The sequence below is a fragment of the Macrobrachium rosenbergii genome, chromosome 9 (genome assembly GCF_040412425.1).
Source record: "Macrobrachium rosenbergii isolate ZJJX-2024 chromosome 9, ASM4041242v1, whole genome shotgun sequence".
NCBI lineage: Eukaryota > Metazoa > Arthropoda > Malacostraca > Decapoda > Palaemonidae > Macrobrachium > Macrobrachium rosenbergii.
This window is the reverse complement of record NC_089749.1, coordinates 54,753,608-54,778,607: the sequence shown is the minus strand read 5'-3', so window position 1 is coordinate 54,778,607 and position 25,000 is coordinate 54,753,608. Positions and strand designations below refer to the sequence as shown.

Below are 25,000 nucleotides of genomic sequence, written 5' to 3'. Positions count from 1 at the left end.
GAATAGATCAGACAGAATATGTCCATTGAAATAAATAATCTGAATTCACTTCAACAGCATAAATTCCATGGATAATGCAAGAAACTTAAGGACATTAGTTCGATGAAATAAGTTCCATAGATTCCCCTTTTACGAAAGAATCTTGTCTTTACTCGCTCCGCTAGAGTTAACAAAATGCTTCCGTTCCCGAACTCTCAAGTCTCATAAAATGAACGAAAATTTCCAAAAAACACTGAGATATTGGTCACATGTTTCTTTTGCGGTGTCTTGTTATGGCACATTTTTCATTTATCTTTGAGAAAGTGCAGCCTCTATTTCTTGTGTGATGTTGTTATACAAGATTTTACTGAAACAATAAAAAAAACTTGAAATCGGCTCTGTTATTAGGTTTGAAAATCTATCATTTTGGCGTTGTGAAAATTAGACGTTGAAGCCTACTATCTAATCAGACTACTGAAAGAGACCAATTACAACATGAACAACCATCTTTCAAATATAAGGTGACGTCAGAAGATTTGGCAAGTACCGAAACTTAATGAAATCCAGTCCCCAAACATTTTTCCCAGTGTTAACATGAAAACACTCATTATTTTACTTCGCTGTAATTTTCATGATAACGCAACGCTTTAGAAGGATAACAAGGAACAAGTAAAAAATGCGCCGTTCTTCGGCGCAATCGAGTTTTCTGTACAGCGCATAATCAAGGCCACAGAAAACTGATCTACTTTCGGTGGTCTCGGTACAATGCTGTATGAGCAGCGGCTCATGAGTCTTTAACCACGGCCCGGTGGTGGCATGTCCTATATCGTTGCCAGAAGCACGATTATGGCTAAATTTAACCTTAAATAAAATAAAAACTACTGAGGCTAGAGGGCTGCAATTTGGTATGTTTGATGATTGGAGGGTTTATGATCAAAATATCAATTTGCAGCCCTTAGTCTCGGTAGTTTTTAAGATTTGAGGGCGGACGGACAAACAAAGCCGGCACAATAGTTTTCTTTTACAGAAAACTAAAAAGCGAAGGAATATGCCATTCAGCTTTTGTGCTATTTCGTTAGGAATTCTTTCGAAATTTCTTCAACTGGATTGTGTCTTTAGCATTAGGAATTTACATACTGTTTAAAGAGGAGATTCCGGGTCTCTGTTTTGACAAAATTTTGACACTGTGAATGCTGACAAAGCTTTTGAATTCGAACATTAAAATCAAATGCATGCCAACACCCAAACATTAAAACTGAACCACTTTGATCTGGATACAAAAGAGCTTTTAGGGCATGAGAGACAAGCAATGATCACGTAAATTTTTCGTTTATTACTCAGATTTCAGCAGACCTGTTGGTGAATGGTTTTTCTGTCCTTTTTCTTCAATTGCACGCTCATAAACACAAACAAACACACGCACTAAAATCATTATCAGTTTTCCTTACAGTTATCAAAGGTAGATGTCAATGCTGTCAGAAATTAGGTACTCAAACAAAAACTTAACATAGTTTTCTGATCTCTATAAGCAATCTGCCCACGCTGTTACGAGAAAAACTGTATGTACGAAGTCTATGACATCAATAACTTAAAAAATTACAAATAATACCATTACCAAAGCACTGAAGAAATAAGTATACGAATGTACAACAGCAGAGATAAAAGAGAAAATTAAAGAACAGCTGAACCAATTCTTGTTAACTCAACACAAAAATTAACACTGTCATTCTGATCTAAGGGAAGCAAGGAAATTAGAGAAAACTGATATAATTGCCCAGGTTTAACTGAGTGTATCTAAATCCATTTTGTTTAAAACCCCCAATATAACACTAATAATAATTAAACTATCTATTTATTTGACTGATAGTCCAATATAACCAGTAATCTTCATACTAACAAATAATGTTATGGTTGTTTAAAAGGTCATTACTCCTGGTATAACAACAATCTGAAATATTTTTCGAAAATCCCGTAGAAAATTGGCCTTCGTCATCCTAGGCACACGTCTCGGATGAGAATACCGTAAACAGCTTCAGTTCACTGGAAAGTTTCTTTTCAGCACGAGCAGGGCGAACAATCGTTGAATTATTAAAAACTCAGTCAGTACTGAATTCATTTTGTTCCCCTAAATTGGAATTTACGTGTTACGTTAATCCTCCACTTTGGGGAAGATGACCAAAGTCTCTGAGGTAACATTTCATTAAAAATTAGGAAGAGATCTACCGGTGTTTGATGACTTTTCCTTGTCTGTGACCCCGAAACCTTTAGAGTAGGTCAATGTCACAATCATTTTTTCAATAAAAAAAAGTATTTTTTGAGTAATAAAAAAAAGTATTTTTTGAGTAATAAAAATGTATGACAATAATACTAATACAATCGAAATGGACAAATTTCCCCATACTGATGGCGAAATTCAATAATAACGTTAAAGGTATGAGTGTCCTGTGCACGGATATGAAGCGACTGCTGCTCGGAAAGATTTCTGCCCAAAAAGTTCATCCTTAAACTGTCAGTAACAGATGAGTGTGGCTGTGAATTTGTCTTTTCTTTTGAGCTACCCACTTTTGGAAGGAAATTCTTGCTCTTGCATAAACACACATACAAACAAACACACCCATTTTATATATATAACATACATATATATATATATATATATATATATATATATATATATATATATATATATATATATATATATATATATATATATATATTTACCCTCTTTGATACGTTTCTCTGGCGGCTTCCTGCCACGGTCACTTTCCTCTTCAGAATAAATGGGGGAAATTATATGGCATTGACGATAGCCTTTCTAACTTTTCCTATCTGTATCACACAAAGTTTGGCAATTAAATGGGCTTCTTGATCCAGTTTCCGCTAGTTTCGGGACTCCCTCCCACAATTCCAGCTCGGGCTATCATTATCGAGGGCCAGTCATCTTGACCACCCCTCATCCTCCTTCTCTTCTAACTCCTGAATTCAATACATGTTTCTGTTTGGTTCATCACGAATTTTCACCGTGTAAGCGGGAATATAGGAATATTCTTGCTTGTTATGAAAGAATACTTTCTTTAAATGTCTGGTTTTCAGAACAGGAAGAAATTCTGGCAAGGCGGCACTTCATTATATATATATATATATATATATATATATATATATATATATAAATATATATATATATATATATAAATATATATATATAATATATATATATATAATATATATATATATATATATATATATATAATATATATATATATATATAATATATATATATATATATATATATATATATATATATAATATATATATATATATATATATCAAGATAAAATTCACAAAGGAAATGGAAACACTGGAGTGCTGCGAGGCCTTTCGACACTACGTCCTTTACTTAGCAGAGTAAAGGACGTAGTGTCGAAAGGTCTCGCAGCACTCCAGTGTTTCTGTTTCCTCGTGAATTTTATCTTTATTTATTTATTCATCACGTTCCATATTTTCGTGATTCAGTTATACATATATATATATATATATATATATATATATATATATATATATATATATATATATATATATATATATATATATATATATATATATATATATATATATATATAATTTTGTGGTGTGTGTGTGTGTGAATATATGTAATTATATAAATATACATATATGTGTGTTTATACAATTGTTAAGCTCAGCATACTTAGAAAAATACATATTCAAATGATATCTTATGGTTTTTCTGGAGTATTTATTTACGCGTTTACTCATGACATGGGGATTGCATTCTTCCATCCTGTAAATCCAATATGGTTAGTTTAAGGAGGGTGATGCCTTCCGAAGCCACATCCTTTTTGTAGGAATTTTGTCAAAGTAAAAAAAAAAACTCTTTTAAACTCTGAGTACGAAATTAACGCCATAATGATGGATCGGTGTGGGGCCTCCCCCCCAAAAAAAAAATTAAAATCTAGTAAACTTTGAGACCTTATGAATATTTTAAGCTTTTTGTTTTATCCGCTTGGGATATACAATATATCACATGTGGGAAAAGGAAGCAGAAAAAACTTCTAATCAACGGTAGTTAATAATTACATCATAAATTATTCTCCCATTATCTAAGGCATATCGATCTACCCGCTTTTTTCTTATTTCAATTATAATTCCGCATGTATAGTCGTTGTATTGCCACTGTTTATATTCATCTCAATTTGTGTCTTACTTTAACCTTCAAAACTCTGGTTTTCCACATATAGCTTCAAAACTGACATCACCATATCATGACGTGAAATATATGAAAAAAATGAAATCCTAACGACAAATTTACAAAATCATACGAAAATCCTCCAAAAGCCACTGGATGGACTGTTTTCCATTTCACGAGTTGATGCCGAATGTGCCTGGAAACGACTTCCATCTGCCCCAAAGTGGCATTGTCATTAACACCTTTTTTCGACCAAAGTGTTCCATGATCATTTTATTATTATAAGGACAAGTTTCCCCGTTTTCGTTTTGCTTGAAGACGGGCCGACAACCGACCCAAATGCAACTCGCTCCATGGTTCGACAGGAAAAGATTCGCAAGGTGCACTTGGTTTGAAGAGGTGACAAACTTACTGTTTAAATTGAGGAAGGCTATACGCTTTCATGTTGTGCTGAATTTTGTTTTAATTTTCTTGTAAGATGAAATTTAACATGTTACAAGGACATCGTACTTCAAGACTTTGTTGTGGGCGATTTCATAATCTATGTGTGCTAATATCTATGCACATTCCATATGAAATCAGAATTCAGTGAGCAAACTAGGCTGACATGAAATACTTTACTTAGAAACTTGAAACACATCGTAGGATTCTAATGTGAACAGAAATGGTTATAATAACACCTAAGAAATAAGAAGGTTGAGCGTCAAAGAAGAGAATGAGATATAGGTTAAGTCTGTATTTGCTGCGTGGCTGAAGCTTGCTTGCAGGATTCCGAATAGTCCCTGGTCCAACACTTTTTTTGTTTATCTCCAAATGTATTTTGACACGACAGCAATGGAGAAAAGCTAAAATAGCCATGAAACTGGATTAATCTATTTATACGGAAAAGTTATCAGGTTTGGATGTACTGCTATGGGCACAACACAGAAAGCAACGGGGGTGGTCTCGTAAGCCCAAGTAAATCATGTCTCACCTCATAATTTACGCCTCACTAGACTTTATAACTGAATAGATAGTGTAAAACTTAGGCATATTCTGACGAAATTTCTTTGAGGAATTTGTTTCGAAGACCTATCATTCGTTGTCGTTTGAAATTTGGGCATAAAAAAAGAAATTGTTTTGTTCTTAATGATGTTCATCATTCTCTAAAGATGGGAATGTTGTCAGGATTGAATGACTTACGAAATTTAGTCTGTCAAACCAAGCAATGGGACAATCTTGGCCATTCAGCACTTAAAACAGTGGTTGGACAGCAAAATAGAGAAATCCAGAAAATAAAGAAAGGATTTAAAGGTGGAACTAGGAGAAAATCCTACAGTTGCACTTACAAGTACCAGAGGTGTTGGACAGCAAGTTTTAAGAAAGGAAACCGGAACACAGCTACGGGCCGAAGGAACGCTTCAAATACCCTTTAGCAATACCTACAGTGCACCAAGCATGGTGCGCTGACGGAACATCCCCCCCTTCACCCCCACCCCACTACGGGGATTAGGTTCATGAATAATGGCCACCAGCCAACATGTTAAACGGGTGCGCCCAATTCTAAGAAGGGATACTACCAAATATGTCCTCTATTTCTGTAATAAGAATTCCAGCAAATTTCAGCGGTTCTTACAAAATTCCTAGATATGAAACCCTTCCTCAATCTCTTCTTGAGAGAGAGAGAGAGAGAGAGAGAGAGAGAGAGAGAGAGAGAGAGAGAGAGAGAGAGAGAAATCACCATCCATTTGGAGGCATCATTTGTGATGCAAATCGTTCTATTTTAAAGGCACTTACGTTAACCTGAAACATTCTTCAATCATGTTTCTTTCCTCCCTTCCTTATAGACATCTCTCATTACTACAATTACTGGAGAAAATGAACCGCTGGCTTCCTTTAGGTCATCAACCTGCAGGAGAGGTTGCTGAAGTCAGCTGAAGTTGGAAAAATACGAAACACCTACGTCATTGGTTTCAGGTTACCCTTGCTTCTTCTGTGGCTTTGAAGCTGTGTTTAGAATAACGTCCTTTGTTATTGGATATTTCTGAATACTCAAATGAAAATCATGACCCTTTCAATTCAAGATGAAAAGCAACGAATACAACTCATACATAAAATGAAGAGGTATAGGGCTGAAAAAAGTTTCAACACTATACAAGAAAATTTATGTGAAATTCCTACAGTTCATTCTTGACTTAAAAGGCGACAAAACAAACTGTTTCTAAATACATAACTGATTCTTTAAACGGAAAACCATTTCACAATGGAATAAACACCCGTCTCCGCCCCCAACACACTCACTAACATCCTTTGGAAGAAGAGAAGACTCAGTGGCCCAAATCTGCAGAATTATTGCATTCTCCTCGATTCTGAGGAGTGGGACAGCGGAGTGAGAAAAGGCGAAGACTGAGGTGAAGGAACTGTGTTTTGGATCATTTTAGGTCTTGGCGACTAAGTCCTCAGCTGACTGCATGAACAAATCGTTAAGTTATTCACTTCAAATTTCTTCCAAAGCAAGGCAAGAATGGCAAATGAATGACAACTGAACCAGTGACTGAACGGATCCAGAGAGTATTAGCGCTCATATTATGCAGACGGGCTAAGTACAGACATCTAACACGGCTCTCAATCACATCAGCCCTTATACTGATATCTGTTTTTCATTAATGCTTGTGAATGTTATATGTACCTTTATACGTTAGCATGCGGGATCTGAATACAAGCTAATACAACAATACGAACTAAAAAAAAATAAACGTTAAGTTACAGAAGTCACCGGAAAGAAGAAAGAAAAGGGAAAATAACTTCGTTGGCTTTGGTTATGTTTAAGCAATAAGAAAGAAAGCACGTCTTGTGCATTTTCCATCTATCCTCCACCTTGCGTACAAAAGATGGAACTCTTGCTGACAGAAGAAAGAAATTTCCCCAAGTCCATTTACTAATTAGACTCCCCCTCCCACACCCTAATTAGAAAAAGTAAAATGGTCTCTTTCATGAGGCCTTGTTTCTTACGCCGAGTTTGAATTAGAAAAAAAAAGAGAGACACGGTCGTCCCTGCTAAAGTTTTCCATCAAACTCTTTATTGAGATGTGACACAAAGGGGACTTCCGGCATCAAAGGGAAGTCAAAACAAATAACTAGAAGGATGTCCATCTCGGCGCAACTAGGTTTTTGTCCCTTGAAAATAAAGCATGTTAAACACAAAGGTTTAGTACTGATGGGACAATCGTTTGGATTGTTCCCTTGGTGGGTTGTTGCCTCCTTTCTTTTGTTTTCTTTGAAGGAAAGTTGACGTCTGTCGCGTGGTCTCTGACAGTGGCAGTCGGGTTTTAGCAGCGAGTCAGGTTCCCGGCAGCAGCTTTGCAACATGGAGTAAAGCAGCAGGTATTCCTTACCTGTTGGCCTCATCAGCTGAAGGATGGTGGGCTAGCCTTCCTTCCGTGGATCTTCCTGTATAACAGCAGACGTGCTGTTTCGACGTTTCTCCTGTAATTCATCTGTGTTGATGACTGTGTTCCAGTTGAGCAGTTGGTGGCTGTTTGGTGTCTTCACAGGAGTTCGTCTGATCACATTCATGACAGCTGGGTCTGTCGTGTTATCTCCACGGAGATTGATATTGTGATTATTATTACCTGGAGTGATTTTATATGGTTGCTTTATCGATTATTTATTATTTGATTGTTTATGCTGCCTGTTTGTTTATTGGTAATGACTGTTTTAGTAATGATATTATTTTATATGATTTTCCACTTATTCTTATTAATATATATATAAATAATTTTCATTGCATTGTTATTATTCATGGTGTCTAGTGTATGGCTCAGGTAATCATTACATTATTATTATTAATGGTGTCGAGCAGTGTATGGCTCGGGTAATGTTTTTTATTACATTATTATTATTAATGGTGTAGAGCAGTGTATGGCTCAAGTAAATGTATTTTGGGATGCTTTTTCATCATTATTTTGATTGTGATTGTTTAGCTGTGAAACTTGTTTATTAAGTCATGCTAAACCTGGACTCACTTGTATATAATATATCTTAGTATAATAAATTAGTTTAAGGTAAAATTTCTGCCATCATTCCAGTTCCGATATTTTTGTATTTAAAGAACCTGCTGAACCAAAAGTGGTTCATAACATATATATATATAAATATATATATATATACAATGTATATCTAATACACACACACACATATATATATATATATTATATATATATATATATATATATATATCTATATATATATATATATCGTAAGAGTAGGCTACACACGAGGTCAACTGAAAGCTGTGAAACTGAAGTCACATACACAAACATCTTAATAATACGCATCAAGAGTATTATAAACATTACAAGAGAGTATTATAAACGGCACTATCCCCACAGAGGGGTAGTGCCATCAGTGCACCTCACGGCGTGCACCGTAGGCATTACTAAAGGTTCTTGCAGCGTCTCTTCACCCCTAGCTGCAACCTCTTTCATTTCTTTTACTGTATCTCCTTTTATATTATCTTTCTTCCATCTTGCTATCCACCCTCTCCTAACAATTATTTCATAGTGCAACTGTGAGGTTTTCCTCCTGTAACGCCTTTCAAACCACCTACTCTCAATTTCCTTTCCAGCACTGAATGACCTAATAGGTCCCAGTGCTTCGTTTTTGGCCTAAACTCTATATTCCTATAAATGAATTAGTGTACGTGCTTCATAAAACCGCTGTACCAGAAATGATACACATAAGAATGCACTCTTATTTCTCCACGTCACTATATATCACATGTGCCTTACTCAGGCACTGACTTCTTATGACTACAAGACTCAAAAAGGATATTAAGCATCCAAGAAGAACAGACACTCTCTTCATCTTTACGAAAAACTATATTCACAAAGAATAACTTGCCACACTAAAAGACAATTCTCAGGAATTTGTCCAAAGCAAGCCCATCAGATGTACAACAACAATATTAACAAATTTTTAGCCTGAAGACAAGAGCCACAGAAGGTACATTACAGATCAATGGTTCAACAACCACTGCTGCTCATGGAATAAGCACCTCTTGGTCTTCTCAGCATGATCGAAGGGTTGTTATTGCTCTTTTACTAAAGCTACGGCCATCATATTGAGGACTTTGGCACGCATGCCTAAGCAATATCTATGGATATTTACTCCCCGTTCAGGCGGAACCACCTCCCACAACGGTACTATGCACAAATATATTTCATCTATTTGCTTTTCTTATCATTATTATTGCACACAGAAGCACCAACAACGTCGTCGAATCTAATGGTTGCCCATTTCTAGCAACTCCAACGGCATCAACGTATAATGGCAGCAAAGCTGATGCTAGTGAAAATAACACTGATGTCGGCCACGAAAGCTGTAGAGCTTAATAAAAAAAGTTTGATATCCTTAATTAATAGCAATATGTGAATCGGGCACTTCACGGTAAGACTTGCAGCTACTATAGAAATTAGTGCTGCCGCGTCGCCCGATTTGTTACCTCTCATTTGGAAATCGCATGTCAATGGAAAACATGCCTGATCAATCTCTCGTCAAGGTAATCATGCATGGCATAAGCCCACGCTAGATTAACTTTCAATCCAGTGATGGGCAATGGAAACTGGAATTTTGATTGTTGGCAGCTTCTTTCTGTAGACTTCGGAAAACAGGTTCTCTGCATACTTTCTGAAGGCCCCTTTCTACAAGCCTCTTCAAAAGGAATCGTTACGTAGACGTCCAAAATTAAACTTTCTACAAACCTGAGAGAAATATTTCTCTTGCCCTTCAAAACTTTGCAGTCTTTCTTTAGAACCCTGAAAGGAAACTTTCAGCAGACCCTCTGCGGAGACCTTGCAGCAAACCTAGGGACAAATACCTTCAATAAACTTTTATTACGAATCTTTCAACAAAGACCCAACCCAGGATTCTGAAACAACTTCAGAAGCGAATACTGGTACAGACCTCTGAAAGAAATCAATCTACAAATCCTTAAGGAATCTTCCTGCAAATCTCTATAGAGAAATCTTTCTACAGACCTGCAAAAGGAGCCTTCCGATATCCATCTCTAGCAATATATACGCCTCTATAACTAATCTTTCATAGCTCTTCTAAGGGAGTCTTTCAACAGACCTCTGAACAATCTTTCTACGGGTTTTCAGAAAAGATTTTATGTTACAGACACAAAATGAAATTTCTGCAGACCTCAGTAAGACATGTTTCAACAGATCTCTACAAGGCGTTTGTTTATAGATATCTCAATGGACTCTTTCTACAGACTTCTGCAAGGAATTATTCTGCAGGCGTCTTGAGAGGATATATTCCTCATGCTATAGTTAACTTCCTCAAGTAAATAGTAAATCTCTTACAGACTTCTGAAAAAATCTTTTCAACATCAGCATGTGCCAACACATCATCTAACACATATATGCACCTCAACATTTGCAAACAATCTCGTGTTAACATGAAATTAAGAATACAAATAAAAAATTTCACAAGCCTTTAATTTCTGAAATGAAGACGTAAAAAGTAAAGACAAACAATAACAAAGCTGATGTTAAAATATTAATAAAGCAATTTTAAAAATCCACACCAGCACCATTCTGAAAAGGGTAATGCAAAGATACACATCCGATTACATGTTTATTCAAATAGATTCAATACAAAAGATATAGAAATCTTAACATCAAACCGTTGGGTTAAAACAACGACATAATGACAGAAACTTCCATTTTTTCATCGAATTACAATACCATCTTACTAAGAGCTAATCACCAATTCACACACAGACAGGCAAAAAGGCATAGATGAGTCCCTTTCTAGAAAAAAAAAATCGTACCACTGTTTTGGCATTGATAACAGATAATAATCACGACTGGTTTTCTGAAAGTACTGGCAATAATAATAATAATAATAATAATAATAATAATAATAATAATAATAATAATAATAATAATAATAATAATAATAATAATAATAATAATAATAATAATAATAATGACAAATGTGGACAAAAAGGGTTGATACATGTCTTAGTCCTGTCTGAATTATGAAGACGACTAAAAGGGAAAAGAAAAGCTAAAAATGTCACAGCTGATCAAAAAGTGTTCATTATACATGTAAATATAATTCCTTACATTGGCGTAAGAAAACGTCAAACTAAAAAAATATATTAAAAAGATAAATGGCTTGGATCCTGGTCGTCTCACATGCGTTCAGTACAATTTTATTTTTTTAATTTTTACCCAAGTCAAATGAGAGCACTTCTATGTGCACATGCACATACAAATACACGTGCAAATTACGGAATAATGATAAACCCTCATGTGAAACGGCCCTGGATATACAAACCGACATGGCACATTTATACATTTCCTCAGGATATCACAGAATGAACTAAAATGAGATATCAGGGTATAACAACCTGACCATTTGAGATCACAATAATAATAATAATAATAATAATAATTTCTAGTCTTCTCCAAATTCCTTTCTTTCTATACTCTTCAGAAAATTAAACAAGAAACTGGACAAGTTGTTCAGGTTTGATATGGGAGGTGAGATAGGTGATTAAAATGTAAGTTAAACTTAAAATGGAGATACAAAACAGACGTATGAGGGATTTCAGTTGCTACGTTGATTGGAGAGAGAGAGAGAGAGAGAGAGAGAGAGAGAGAGAGAGAGAGAGAGAGAGAGAGAGAGAGAGAGAGATTGAAACTTTCAATTACTCATACATACATCACGCTTGGTCAGGATTGGTAAAAAAAAAAATCACTTGTGTTAAATGGAATGACAAAAGAATAATTAAAAAACGGATAAGGCAGAGAAGATGCTGCAAAATGAAGGCTGAAATAAAGGCAAGATAAGGAAAAGGCATAAAAGGTTCCTTATACAACATTATCCTTTCTAAATTCTCACTCCTCGACTCAAAAGCATATGCAAGAACTGACACTTTTTATATATATATTATATATATATATATATATATATATATATATATATATATATATATATATATATATATATATATATATATATATATATATATATATACACACATGTACACATATGTAATATATGTATAGAGTCGATCTGCCCAAATTCATTACCTCAAACATTTACTTAAGGACCAAACTCGGCACAACAGGCCGACGGATATGGATTCATCCAAGGACATCACACTGAACCCTTATCATCACTCCCAGAGAATGACTTATGAATATATGGAAAAGTATGAGCTATGTTATATAAACATCTCGGGCGACATTGTCGTCACATTCTCTGCAATGTGCGCCCCGAGTCCTTAAGAGATAAAGATGGCTGGCAACATTAGTAGAACATTGTAGAGAGGCTGTGTGATTACTGACTGAGCATTACAGCGAAGTCGAGACAACAACAGCTGTTGTTGTCCCCATGTCAAATCAACAGGTGCCACTGTCCTTTGCGGAACAACAGCAGGTGCTGCTGTCGTGATCATTATGCAACATTATGTCTATAAAAAAAAAGACTTTCTGCTGCTGTCTCTATCATAAATACAAGACGTCCCGTTACTACACTAACATTACAATTGACAACTCGTTCAGAGTGAAAAATATATGTACACATGAATAATGTCCTTCATTTTCTTCTCTTCTTTAATAATATTACTTTATTTTTTAACAATATCTCTTTGTTATTTTTAAGCTGACAGATACAAAATTCAAGTGAAAATTTCTATTCTCGAATTGATAAGATTTTCCGAGAAGTTACTCAGTTTTCGTGTGGCAATCCGTCCCAGCAGAGAATGAAGATACTTTTATTGAAAAAGATTTCCAAATTTCAAACTTTTCTCGAAGCTCATCCGAATATAAAATCGTCCCCAAGATTTATGTAGCCTTATAAAAATTCGTTTTAAACGTTCAGGATTTTATTCTCTTAAATTAGTACATTTGTGTTAGCTTACAGAAACATTAATAAACATCTGTTTGAAAAAATACCTCGCTTACACTCACATTCTCAACGCAACACAGCGTTCATAAATTCAAGAAATATTGAGGAATATCCCCATTTAAAATCGTCCGTAACTCGAAGACATAATCAGAGATATTCCCACTTAAAAACCGTTCATAATTTAAGAGATCTGTTAAAAGCATTCTTACATAAAATATCATCCACGACTTGAAGCCTCCTTTAAAAATATTTTTCGTAAAAAGTTGCCCATGATTTGGAAATTTAAATATTTCCATACAAAAAACCAATCAATGACATACATATTGAATACCTAAATAAGCAATAAAGACAAATGTACTAAAATATTTCCATATAAAACTCGTCCATAACTTACGGACTCCTTTAGAAATGCTCCCAATATAAAACTTTTCTATGACATGAGAACATGTAGAGAAATATTTCCATATAAAAACACATCGTCATTTATATATTATTTACTGCACGGCTCAATAAAAAATTACAATGGTTTTGTGTTAAATTTATCATATAAAAATGTCCTTATCTTGAAAACATTCCTACATACAAAATTTTCATTATTTCAGGACTTATTTAGAAATATTCCCATGTACAAAATAGTTCATAACTTTGGGACCCCTTTACAAATATTCAGGTATAAAACTTTTCCGTAACTTGAGGACTCTTGAAGACATTCCCATATATAAAAAAACCTTGTCAATGACCCATTCACTGCACAGATGAGTACTAAAGACATTTGGTTTTAGCAATCACTGATGATGACCTTCTGGCGAAAAGTTGCAGCAGGCAGCCAGTGCTTTGAGAAAGCTCATCCCTCACCTAGCCCCACCCACCTACCTCACTGAGTAATGACAAAGCCTTCATGAATACAATAAAAAGATTCTCTTGACTATTTCTTAAGAGTAGGATGGAATGCACAAGAGGAGGAAACATCTTCTTAAAGAGGAAACAGTAAATGCATTATTTAACATTACTCTTAAACCGACAAGACGACAGACATGTGCAGAGAGGATATCATAAATTCATGATTAATAATATCAATAAAAATAAAGGAAGGCGAGAGTCGAATAAGAAAATAACGGCACTTGAAAAAAACAGTACGATATAACCGTTGCATGGCGCATCTCCAGTCAAGTAGAGCAAAGATTCTAAAAAATATATATACTGTATATATACAGTGGATATCACGAGGCATATTCCATATTGACGTAGTTTCATGAAGGAGGAAATTAAAATCCGTGAGACGATACCTTACGGTAAAAGAACGAAGCCCTAAACACTTGTGTTCCTGTTCCTTACAGCAACAGGTGTCGATTCAAACCACTAACTTTCTTTGATTCTCATGGTCATATTTACATACTGTACAGGATAGAACGTCCGGTTTAATGCTGGTTTCTCGTAGGCAAATGAAGTACACACACTCTACGGAACACGCCCCCCCCCCCAAACAACCCACCCGCCTTCAAGGGACGAATCACAACGGAAGTGAATGAAAGTTAACGGCCATGAAACTGTTGCCCATGATAGCAAACTGGGAAAACCAATTTTGTAGAGGCTCCGGCTCTAAGGACAATTGATTTGTTCATAGCAGCTGATATACAGCAAATTCATGCATATGTAATATTAATTCAATAAAATCGATTTAGTCGTTGTTCGCCTGAATTTACTTTCTTTTGAAATAAACGAATTTAGTAGCTTTTACTATCACCTTGAAAGAGTCGATACTAATAGTCCAAAAAAGAAGATAGTCACCCACCCAAGCCCTATGGTGGCCCTATCAGTACGCCTTAAGGAAATTTCAGAAAACTAGAATCGACCTAAGAACCTTATATACTAAAGAACTTTAACCTACGAAGATCTGTTATATGTGTAGCTCTTCCATTCCAAAGCTTGGAGCCCAATGGTAAAATGTCCTGATGACCGAATGGTCTTTTGAATACAAAACTCCCAAGAAATCCCAAGAAACACGAAAGGAGATGTTAGTATTCTTACCTATGACTCATACAGAGGGTGAGGAAACTGTCGGGGGGAATTAGTAGTCTAACCCCCCACCCCTATACAGTGGATTCTGAATGCCTCTGTGCCTTCCAAGTTGTAAGGTCGAGTCTGTCTATGCTGAATCACTTAGAAAATCATCAAGATATGAATTTGTGTGTGTGTGTGTGTGTGTGTGTGAGAATTATGCACATAACTTTGCTCATGTGGCTCTTACGGCTCCCATTGCCCCAAAAAATGCAACACCCCATTTCAAAGTACTGTAATACTGCCGGGCAACGCCCTCACACCCAAACACTGACCGCTGGGGTGCGACGTGATAAAGTGAACTTTGACGTTGGGTGAAATTCAGTTATGAAACGATGATGATGAATGATGATGATGACGAAGGCTACTATAAATATGTGGACGAGGACAAAAACGAACGGCATTAACCAATAATTCTGACAGAAACTGCGAGGTAATTATGTATTAAGTTCTTTTTTCCAATGCTAATGAAGCTAATATGAGTCAATCCGGGGAACAACGAAACAGGAACATACACATCCACGACGAAAATAGCCTGACGATTTTCTAAGTTTGTAAATGACTCACTCTCTGTAATTTTAGATACTCTACTTATAACAATCTGCCAGGCCATTCTTTTTTCGGTAATGCATGCATTTAAAACAAAGATCAATCTGTGGTTAGCAGGACCGACATAAATAAATTATATTGAAATTCAGACGCTTAACAAAAGGATTATTCACAAATCCTCTAAAATCCGCAGTTAAACTTTTGGTTCGAATCCGCAAATTATCTCAATTTTTACATGGCACAAGAGCAGAGGATAAATAAAAGCTCCACCAACAAAGCAATTGATTACGTGTACCTCAAGGTAGCCGGTGACTTTTAAATCTTACGTAACGAGACTCGTCCGAACGAACGAACGCGCGTTTCATCTACGCCAATCTATAGTGCATGTTGATATTCAAATCCCACTGGGCAATGAACGCAAAGAACCAGAAAGAAATTTGTTGGCATGGTGATATGGTCTCTCTTTGTTTTTCAGTTTTTATAATCCCTCTTACCGCCAACTCTCAACTCTAACGTGTCGCAAACAGACGGCTGCAAATGAACTGCAAAGACTTTCGTAATCTCTTCCAAAGGTCATACGCCAACGCCAGAGCATACTGTAAACACAATGATTCTTCTTCTTCGCGAATTGTAAATTACACCTGTATTTGTATTTGTATGTATGTATGCATGCATATATACATATATATATATATATATATATATATATATATATATATATATATATATATATATATATATATATATATATATATAAAACCACCGACCTTTAGGGATTCTCCTCCCACCCTAGGCAATATGAACAGCTCAGTTCTCGTGTGGTGGAAATTGCATTATCCGCGAGATTCTTAGTACTCCCGAATGAATGCCGGAATTGCGCATTTCAAATTCTCAGTAGTAGAGATATCAATGTCACGGAGGAATTATCTTGTTTTTCAAAAGTAGTTTCTAATTCGTAAACAACGGCTGAAATACTAGTGATCCGAAGTCAAACACAAAAGAGAATTTCAATTGTACGAAACACAACTCTACCTAATAATTTAATCAACCTAATGAAACGATGGACTGATTATATAGAATGATTCATGAAGAATGAGAAATGACGATGACGTATGATGAACGCTAAAAAATTTTTGTGTATAATGAAACACGCGGTCCAGTCGCGCAAGGTTTGGGGTTACTCTGAAAATGAAAAGAAAAATATTTCTAAAGAATTTCCTGAACTTACATTGCTGCCGACTGTTCTGTAAAAGATATAATCATTACCTGTGTGTGTACAACTAGCTTCAATCAAAATATTTCATAATCAACAATAAATGGGTTCATATACAAACGCATTTACATATATATATATATATGTATGTATATATATATAAATATATATATAAACTGTATATATTTATATGTAAATGCAAATATACATGAACCTGCGCATTCTAATTACTCATATTTCATTATATCATTAAAATCACAAAGTTATTTACATTATTTCTTAAAGATATCAATATGATGTCAGTGGTGCAAAGAACCGAGAACTATATTCACTGGATTAACATTGGGGAGAGAGATAAGTAAATATATGTTATATACAAGTGTACATATTTTATATATATTATATATAACTTCATATATAATTCTTGTATTTGTAGTCGTGTGTGTATTTAACTGTTACAGCGTGCATGTTCCTATACATTATGGATATATCTATATAACAACATATGTATCCCTCTGTACCTAAGAGATTAAATCGATCCACCTCTCGTCGATCTCATAAACCAACCCGATTTATTTGTTTGTGCCATTGGACAAACGGTAATAATAATAATAATAATGATAATAGTAAATAGAGCCTCTATTCGGTAAGCACAACGACAACCATCTAAACAAAGCCTTACTAGCCGAGGTCAGACTAGGCAGCGTTGTTGGGCGCGCGTGCATGCGCGCGCGCGTGTGTTTAGAACAACACAAGTTGAGTTGAGGCATTCTGAACCAATTAAAGTTACGGGACCCATTCGTCAAACTTGTTAATTGCTTTCATGACGCAAATTACATCACGTCTCCCGATCTGCTTCTAAACCCGTGTGGGATGTGTTTTGTGTATTTATTTATATATATTCATCACTCGTACAGCAGGAGGAAGATATACATAACCGTCTATGGGCATGTATCAAATGAAAACGTATAGATGTATCGTACGGCTTCATTCATAATAAAAACTCCATCACATCGACAACGATATAAATCTGTGCATGGCAGTAGACGTACAAAAACAACGTGGTGCGCAGGCGCAGGTTGGAATACTTCGAAAGAGAAAGAGACGACAACCAACTAGAGGTTCACTTTGAAGCTTCATGCCAAAAACTGTAATATACTCGGTTTAAATTATTATCAAAAATATAATGTACGGAATGATTTGCAGAAATATTACACAAAAATAGTATATCCATTCTTTGAGTAAAAAGGCAATACCTGCCACTGAACATATAAGAGTCTATGCATTTCACTCAAGCTACAAGACTAAAGTTGAATGAACTCTTTGGTGTATAGCACATTAATGCACCATTAGACGTACTGACGTGTATGCATGTATGTGTGTACATAATAACACGTCTGCACATACACACATACATACACACGTTATATAAACATACATATATGCATACATTATATATACACATATATATAGTATATGTATGGATATATCTAGGCATATATGGAAATATGCAAAGTACATACTAACGTAAAAAGATACGTAAATGCATATATGCACGTTAGTATGTAGTCATGCATGCCTATGAAAGCAGAATAGGCCTCAGACTACACCTGACAGACTAACAACATCAATACTAGCTTTCCTAGGCAAAGAAATGCCTCCCTTTCGTACAAATCTTCCCTAACAGGACCTGAGGCTATTTTGTTACCGATGCTCAGAAAATAGAACGGAAAAAGTAGAAAAAATGTGGTCCGCTGTGAAAGGCAGCATCTTTTGGGAAATCCTTTGAACTGCGACAATGCTTTGTGGGTGGTAATCGAGTCACGTGACAGGGATGACGACGTCGACTGACGGACGACAAAAGGTAAAAATCATGGCAAGCTCAACATTATGATCATTACTCTTGATTCAAAATACAAGAAGAAGAAGAAGAAGGAGAAGAAGTCGAAGTGACTGAGAGGAGGAGACGAGGATCTTCTCTTCCTAGACGCCCGAGAGACGTGAGCTTTTCGATGAACTCTTGGTGGAGGACTTGGAGCCCTTCCTCGGGGAGGAGGAGGAGTGGTGGCGTTCCAGGAGGCCCTGGGTCTCCAGGGGGGAGGTAGGCGTCAAGGATGACTCGGGGGTCGAATCGAGGGGTTCGGTGGTGACGTCCGCTTCGTTTTCGTCTTCCTCCAAGATTCGGGACAAGACGGGTTCCATGGAGGCTGACGCTGCCATGGCCGCGTTGTCTTGGATTGCTGAGGGGCTGCTGCACGCAGGCTCTTCCTCCTCTACGGGCGTCGCAGGGGAGCCCTGCTTGTTGGGATCTGCGGTCTTCTTCGGCGTCCCGCAGGGTTTTTGTCTTCCACTCTGGCCGGCAACCTCCGGGGAGGAGTGCTGGGCAACGCCGTTCTGGTGGGGCTTGTGGCGACGTTCTCTGGTGGGCGTCGGCAGTCCACTTTCAGCATCTCTCACGAGCCGGTGTCCCGATTTCGAACGGGACAGTCGTCCCTTGATGTACTGATTCAGTTCCTTCTCTTCGTTGTTGGACACGAAGCGGCTGATGGTGGTCAGGACGCCGCCCAAGAACACGAAGAAGCACCCGGTGCCCAAGAGGTCGCTTCGGCGCTCTGGGGTGGTGCTCTTCACGTAGCCTGGGACTAGGGAGGTGAAGGTCAGCATCAGGCCAATGAGGATGAAGACCGACCCGACGTGGAACATGGTCACCTGACCGAAGAGTCTTTTGTTCTCTCGCTCCTCATTGAAGTAAACACGCCCGTCTAGGCTGACGACAGACGGGCGGGGCGTGGAGAGGGAGGCCCCGCTGGCTCTTCTCTCCTTGGCCCGCTTCTTGTCCTCCCTCCGGGATCGCTGCCGCCGGATGGCCAAGGCGCTCTGCACCGCTTGCATCTTTACCATCTGCCGAAAGGGGATCAATGTTAGTATAGGATACATTCAATTTAAACCATAGTTACAGAGTCGTACATATTAACAAGGGCATTTTAATACAATAAACAAAAGCTGAATGTGATAAATTTTAGTACATGATACATATGAAATATAATCTGACACTCTACATGATTACATTTCAAAAGGTTTAAACATGGTTGAAAATATAAAAGCGAATAATACACAGCATGACATTTCTTGAGACAATATTCCATTTTAATAATATGTTTACGTTAAGAAAATGCAACAGTCAGCAAGGGAAAATATCACCTAACATTATAAACTGTTTAACATATAAAGAAAAAGAGCTGGATCGAGATGAGACAAAGGAGTTGTAAATCATTTCCTAAGAAACTGAAAATGATACATAAAATAAAAACACTGTCAAAATTGTAAGTTACCACATGTTTTAGATTAATATTTAGATGCCACCTGTAAAATGACCTCACAAAGAGAAACAGCACAATGAGGTAGATCAGAAATATTTATGAAACAGAATGCAATAATTTACGAGACAGAATACATGCACTTATTATTCAATACCAAGATATTATATTTTTGGATTTATGAAAATAAAATACTGAAGAGCAACCATTATTAATTAAATCTGTTTAAACGTTTGTGATCAACAATTACGTAATTTTTCGGAATGTTAGTACTCCTACAGGTAAATAACAATTTTATTTAAAAAATACCACTATAATGATTTCGACCTGTTTATTTAATGTATGTCAGCCAGTTCCAAAATCAGAATGAAATCGCGAACTGATACTGTAATACAAATCAGCATAACTAAGAGCTAAGCACCTACTAGAGATCAAGAATAACATCTGCACAATGACGTAACTGTCAAAACTGCTGGATAATTTAAGAAACAACAACTGAATAATGATTCTGAAAAAGAAAACATCACTATAAGTGGCTATTAATATGGTTTTCTGAAATTTCATGCATCCCAAATCAATTTTATAGGAAAATTATATAAAACCAACAACAGAAAAATGCCAAATTCATTTCAAGCATACTGGTAGCAATTTTCTGGAATTGAAAAATGACTGACCATAACGTTTCTCAGTTAATTCCGCCATGGCTCACGAGTGCTGAAATATAACAATGTTATACGACACACACGGCCAAAAGAAGCCATTCAAAAGTTTCAACGACAAAAAATAATACTATATACCAGAGCACAGCATCTTTATATTAATTTTTGAGCATCGTAATACACGGATAGTATTAAAAGTAAAATAGTGGTTATATAGTGTAGGTAGTTTATGAAATTAAAGATAAAATTTTTGATGATGAAGTCAACTATAACATGACATTTAGAATTGAATATGCACACAACAACAAGAACAGTACTAAAGGCTGACATCCCTTCATTACAGCAAAGTGTCATAATAAATCAGGAGAAAGAAATTCTTCGAGTTTACCTTCAAGAGAAGTCAATGGGACAAGAAATCTAATGTACTGAACTAACTCTGAAATGACTGAAAGATAATAAAAGATGAAGAAATAAAAAAAAAAAAACGGAAAGAAAATACCAGGGACGTCACATCCGATGAGCGATGGATAAAATTATGGAGATGAAACGTTTAAAAGAAGGTGGAACTGTTTTATGATCTCATTTGCGAAAGCAGCATTTGATTTTCTCCATTTTAATAAGAGTGAGACATTACATAAAGTCCCTCATTGAAAGACAATTTTCTTTAATTCCTCCAAAACATAAGAAGAGCAAAGGAGCTTGAACTGTTAACTGGGCATATATTGCACACACGTGCACATATATACTAACACAAACACACACACACGTGCACACATATATATACACACACACATATATATATATATATATATATATATATATATATATATATATATATATATATATATATATATATATATATATATATAGAAAATGAGAGAGAGAGAGAGAGAGAGAGAGAGAGAGAGAGAGAGAGAGAGAGAGAGAGAGGGAGAGAGGATCCAAAAATCTCGAACTTTTTCCGAAGAAAAAGATCTCCCTTGACGCTTAAGTGATTCGACAAAAACTTGTTAGGGCCTTGTTGTTTCAGGCCATTAAAAATTATGGGACGAGACGAAAGAAGAGAGGAAAAAAAAAACGAATGGAGGGAGGATGGAAGGAAAAGCCGGTTTACAAGGAGCGAAGGAGAGGAAAATAGAATTGCCACGATCGCTCATTTGTCATGTTGTTGTTAAACCATAAATGATTTATCCCTCATTGTCATAATTGGTATTTTTTTAAATTGATCATCAAAGTTGTTCCTCCTGAAACATTTTGATTACTACATTGTTATCACTTATGATGATGAGATTAATATTACTCTTTCTGTTACGGATAGCAGAAACAGTATCATTTCTGAAGTACTACAGTAAGTATAAGAAATAACACAAGAGGAGAAAACTGAAGATGAATTATCTTTTCTTTTTCCCGTCCCTTTTCAGACGCAGACCATTCCTCTGCCAAAAAGTGAAATTAATCGCGGAGCCCAAAGTCCCTTTTCTCGTCCTTTTCCTTCCTAACATGGAACTACTTCCCTTCTCCAGCCCTGTCCCTTCCCTTCCTTAAACACCGCTAAGGCTCTCCTTCTCTTGCGCTGCTCTGTTTTCATCTTGGGCTTCAAGAGAAAGGCCACGCCTACTTTGTGAACTAGATGATGACGTTGGTCGGATTAGAGTAAGCCGGTGTCTGGAAATAAAAACCAAGGGAGGATACGGCTCCAAATACGCATGCGCGATTTCTTATAGGTAGTTTATTTAATTTATTGTAGGCTGCATCTTTCATGTAAGCCTAACCTTAGCCTATATTCTTTAAAACTTACTTATAAATGTTAGGGTAATTTTTCGTTGTAATATAAACAAATAAATACTATTGTGAAACCTCCTTTTACTCATTGGTTTTAAATGGATAGTTTTCATTAGAGAAAAACGTCAATAATGTCCGTATGCTTCCTTGGACAGTATGATCATTTTACAGTAATGTAGCCCACACGCAGATTGGACATTAGTATGCTTCCTTGCAGGCTATATTTTTTCTAACCTGAATTATAGCACCATCTGTCCTTGACGCAGGGCAGCCCGTAAATGTGGTAAGGTTTGGAAGCGAGTGACAGGTCTGGTGTGGACGTCAGGGCTCCGATCACCCAATAGACTCCGAACGGCTGATGAAGTGAATACACGCCAGTCTACAATCCCCCGGGTATTACTGGGATATCATCTCGAGAATCGATCGGTCTGGTCGATCTTTCCGTACTGTTTCCCAAATCTCTGAACCAAGCATAACCTCAGATTTAGACCATTCAAAAGACAGAATGAAGGGTTTGTACCACTGCAAGATAAAGATGATAGAATATAGGACTTCAAGATAAAGATAGATAAGACAGCCAAGATAAAGATAGATAGGGGGTTGCAAGATAAAGATGGATAGAATTGGACTGCAAGATAAAGATATATAGAATATAGGACTGCAAGATAAAGATATATAGAATATAGGACTGCAAGATAAATATAGATAGAATATAGGGCTGCAAGATAAAGACAGACAGAATATAGGGCTGCAAGATAAAGATGGATAGAATATAGAATTTAAGCCCAAGGCCAAGTGCTGGGATCTATGAGGTCATTCAGCGCTGAAACGGAAACTGACAGTAAAAAGGTTTGAAAGGTGTAACAGGAAGAAAATCTCACAGTTGCAATATGAAACAATTGTTAGGAGAAGGTGAAAAGTAAGATGGAATAAAGAGAATACGAACGGAGATACAGCAAAAGGAATGAAAGGGGTTACAGCCAGCGGCCGAAGGGACGCTGTAAAGAACCGTAAGTAATGCCTACAGTGCACCTCTGACGGCACTACCCACCTACGTGAAGCTGCATGATAAAAGGGACGTAGAAAATAAAGGAGATGAAGTAGAAGGATCTGAAAGAGGAACTGGGAGAAAACCCCACAGTTGCGCTAACAAGTAATCGTTGATGGAGAGCTGATGGCGTGATTGAAGCAAGGAACCGGGAATGGAGGTCAAGTAAAAGGCTACAAAGTGCGTACAACAAGGGCTGAAGAGACGCTGCAAACACCCTTTATCAATGCCTACAGTGTATCACACAAGGAGTACTGACAGCACTAGACACATCAAGGCAAGTCCCATCAAGGAAACCGAGGTAATGCCGTAGATATGCAATGAAACAAAATACTGCCTAATTAGACAATAATAATGATATTACAATTAATAGCAGCAGTGTAGGCTACTTCCCCAAAGCTGGATCTATTAGTACATGAAAGATATCTTCAGGAAGCCTAAGCTAGTTGAGTCAAATTCCTCTTCCATAGTAACTTTATGGCAATGGAAAAAGACCGATAGAGCAGAAAAAAAGACTAACTTGATAATAATAACAAATGGTGAAAAAATATATAAAAATGCTCTAAAACTAAAAAAAAAAAAATATAGAAGAATTCATTCAGATGACGAAGGAGTAAATGGATACGTGAACAAATGATCACGATTAACTTAGCACTAAAAACAGTGCCGTTACACAATTATATCCAAGAAATACGTCTATCAAAATGTCACATTTGGAGATTAATTACAATTTGTAAGTTTCCTTTGCTAGGCATTTGCTTCAGAAAAACGGTTCGGTAGAAATTTACATGACCTTCCCACGAACGAAAGGGCACCGTTGTAGATACATTACAGTAGATGGGCAAAAGCGGATTCCAGATCAGACTTGGCAGCAGCCCCTCGTTTTAGCTGTCCTGGTCTATCTTATCTTGCTGCTGAAGTTGATAGTTACACCTAAAGGGGGATTGGATTGCCTAGTAAGACTAAGCTGTGAAAGCCCAGCTCTCTCTCTCTCTCTCTCTCTCTCTCTCTCTATCTCTATATATATACATATATATATATATATATATATATATATATATATATATATATATATATATATATATATATATATATATATATATATATATATATATATATATATATATATATATATATATATATATATATATATATATATATATATATTTAGAGAGAGAGAGAGAGAGATTTTGTAACTGGTTGCCACAACAGGAATACGAACGTTTGTCCCTCGTAGAAGCAACCAGCATGCTTACAAGATCTTATTATATAAATATACAACGTACT

The 25,000-nt window shown here is 36.3% G+C and overlaps 2 protein-coding genes across 5 annotated transcripts in view; both read right to left on the bottom strand.

Moving 5' to 3' along the window:
* Positions 1-25,000, bottom strand: part of LOC136841821 (uncharacterized) — a 628,887-nt gene that overhangs the window by 148,868 nt on the left and 455,019 nt on the right. The gene's annotated exons all lie outside the window — the stretch shown is intronic.
* Positions 16,460-25,000, bottom strand: part of LOC136841820 (uncharacterized) — a 154,063-nt gene continuing 145,522 nt past the window's right edge. For both annotated transcript variants that reach the window (XM_067109175.1, XM_067109174.1), the window contains one exon: positions 16,460-19,808. In XM_067109175.1, coding sequence (XP_066965276.1) covers positions 18,891-19,808 — 918 coding nt within the window. In that variant the 3' untranslated portion in view covers positions 16,460-18,890. The remainder of the gene's footprint in view (positions 19,809-25,000) is intronic.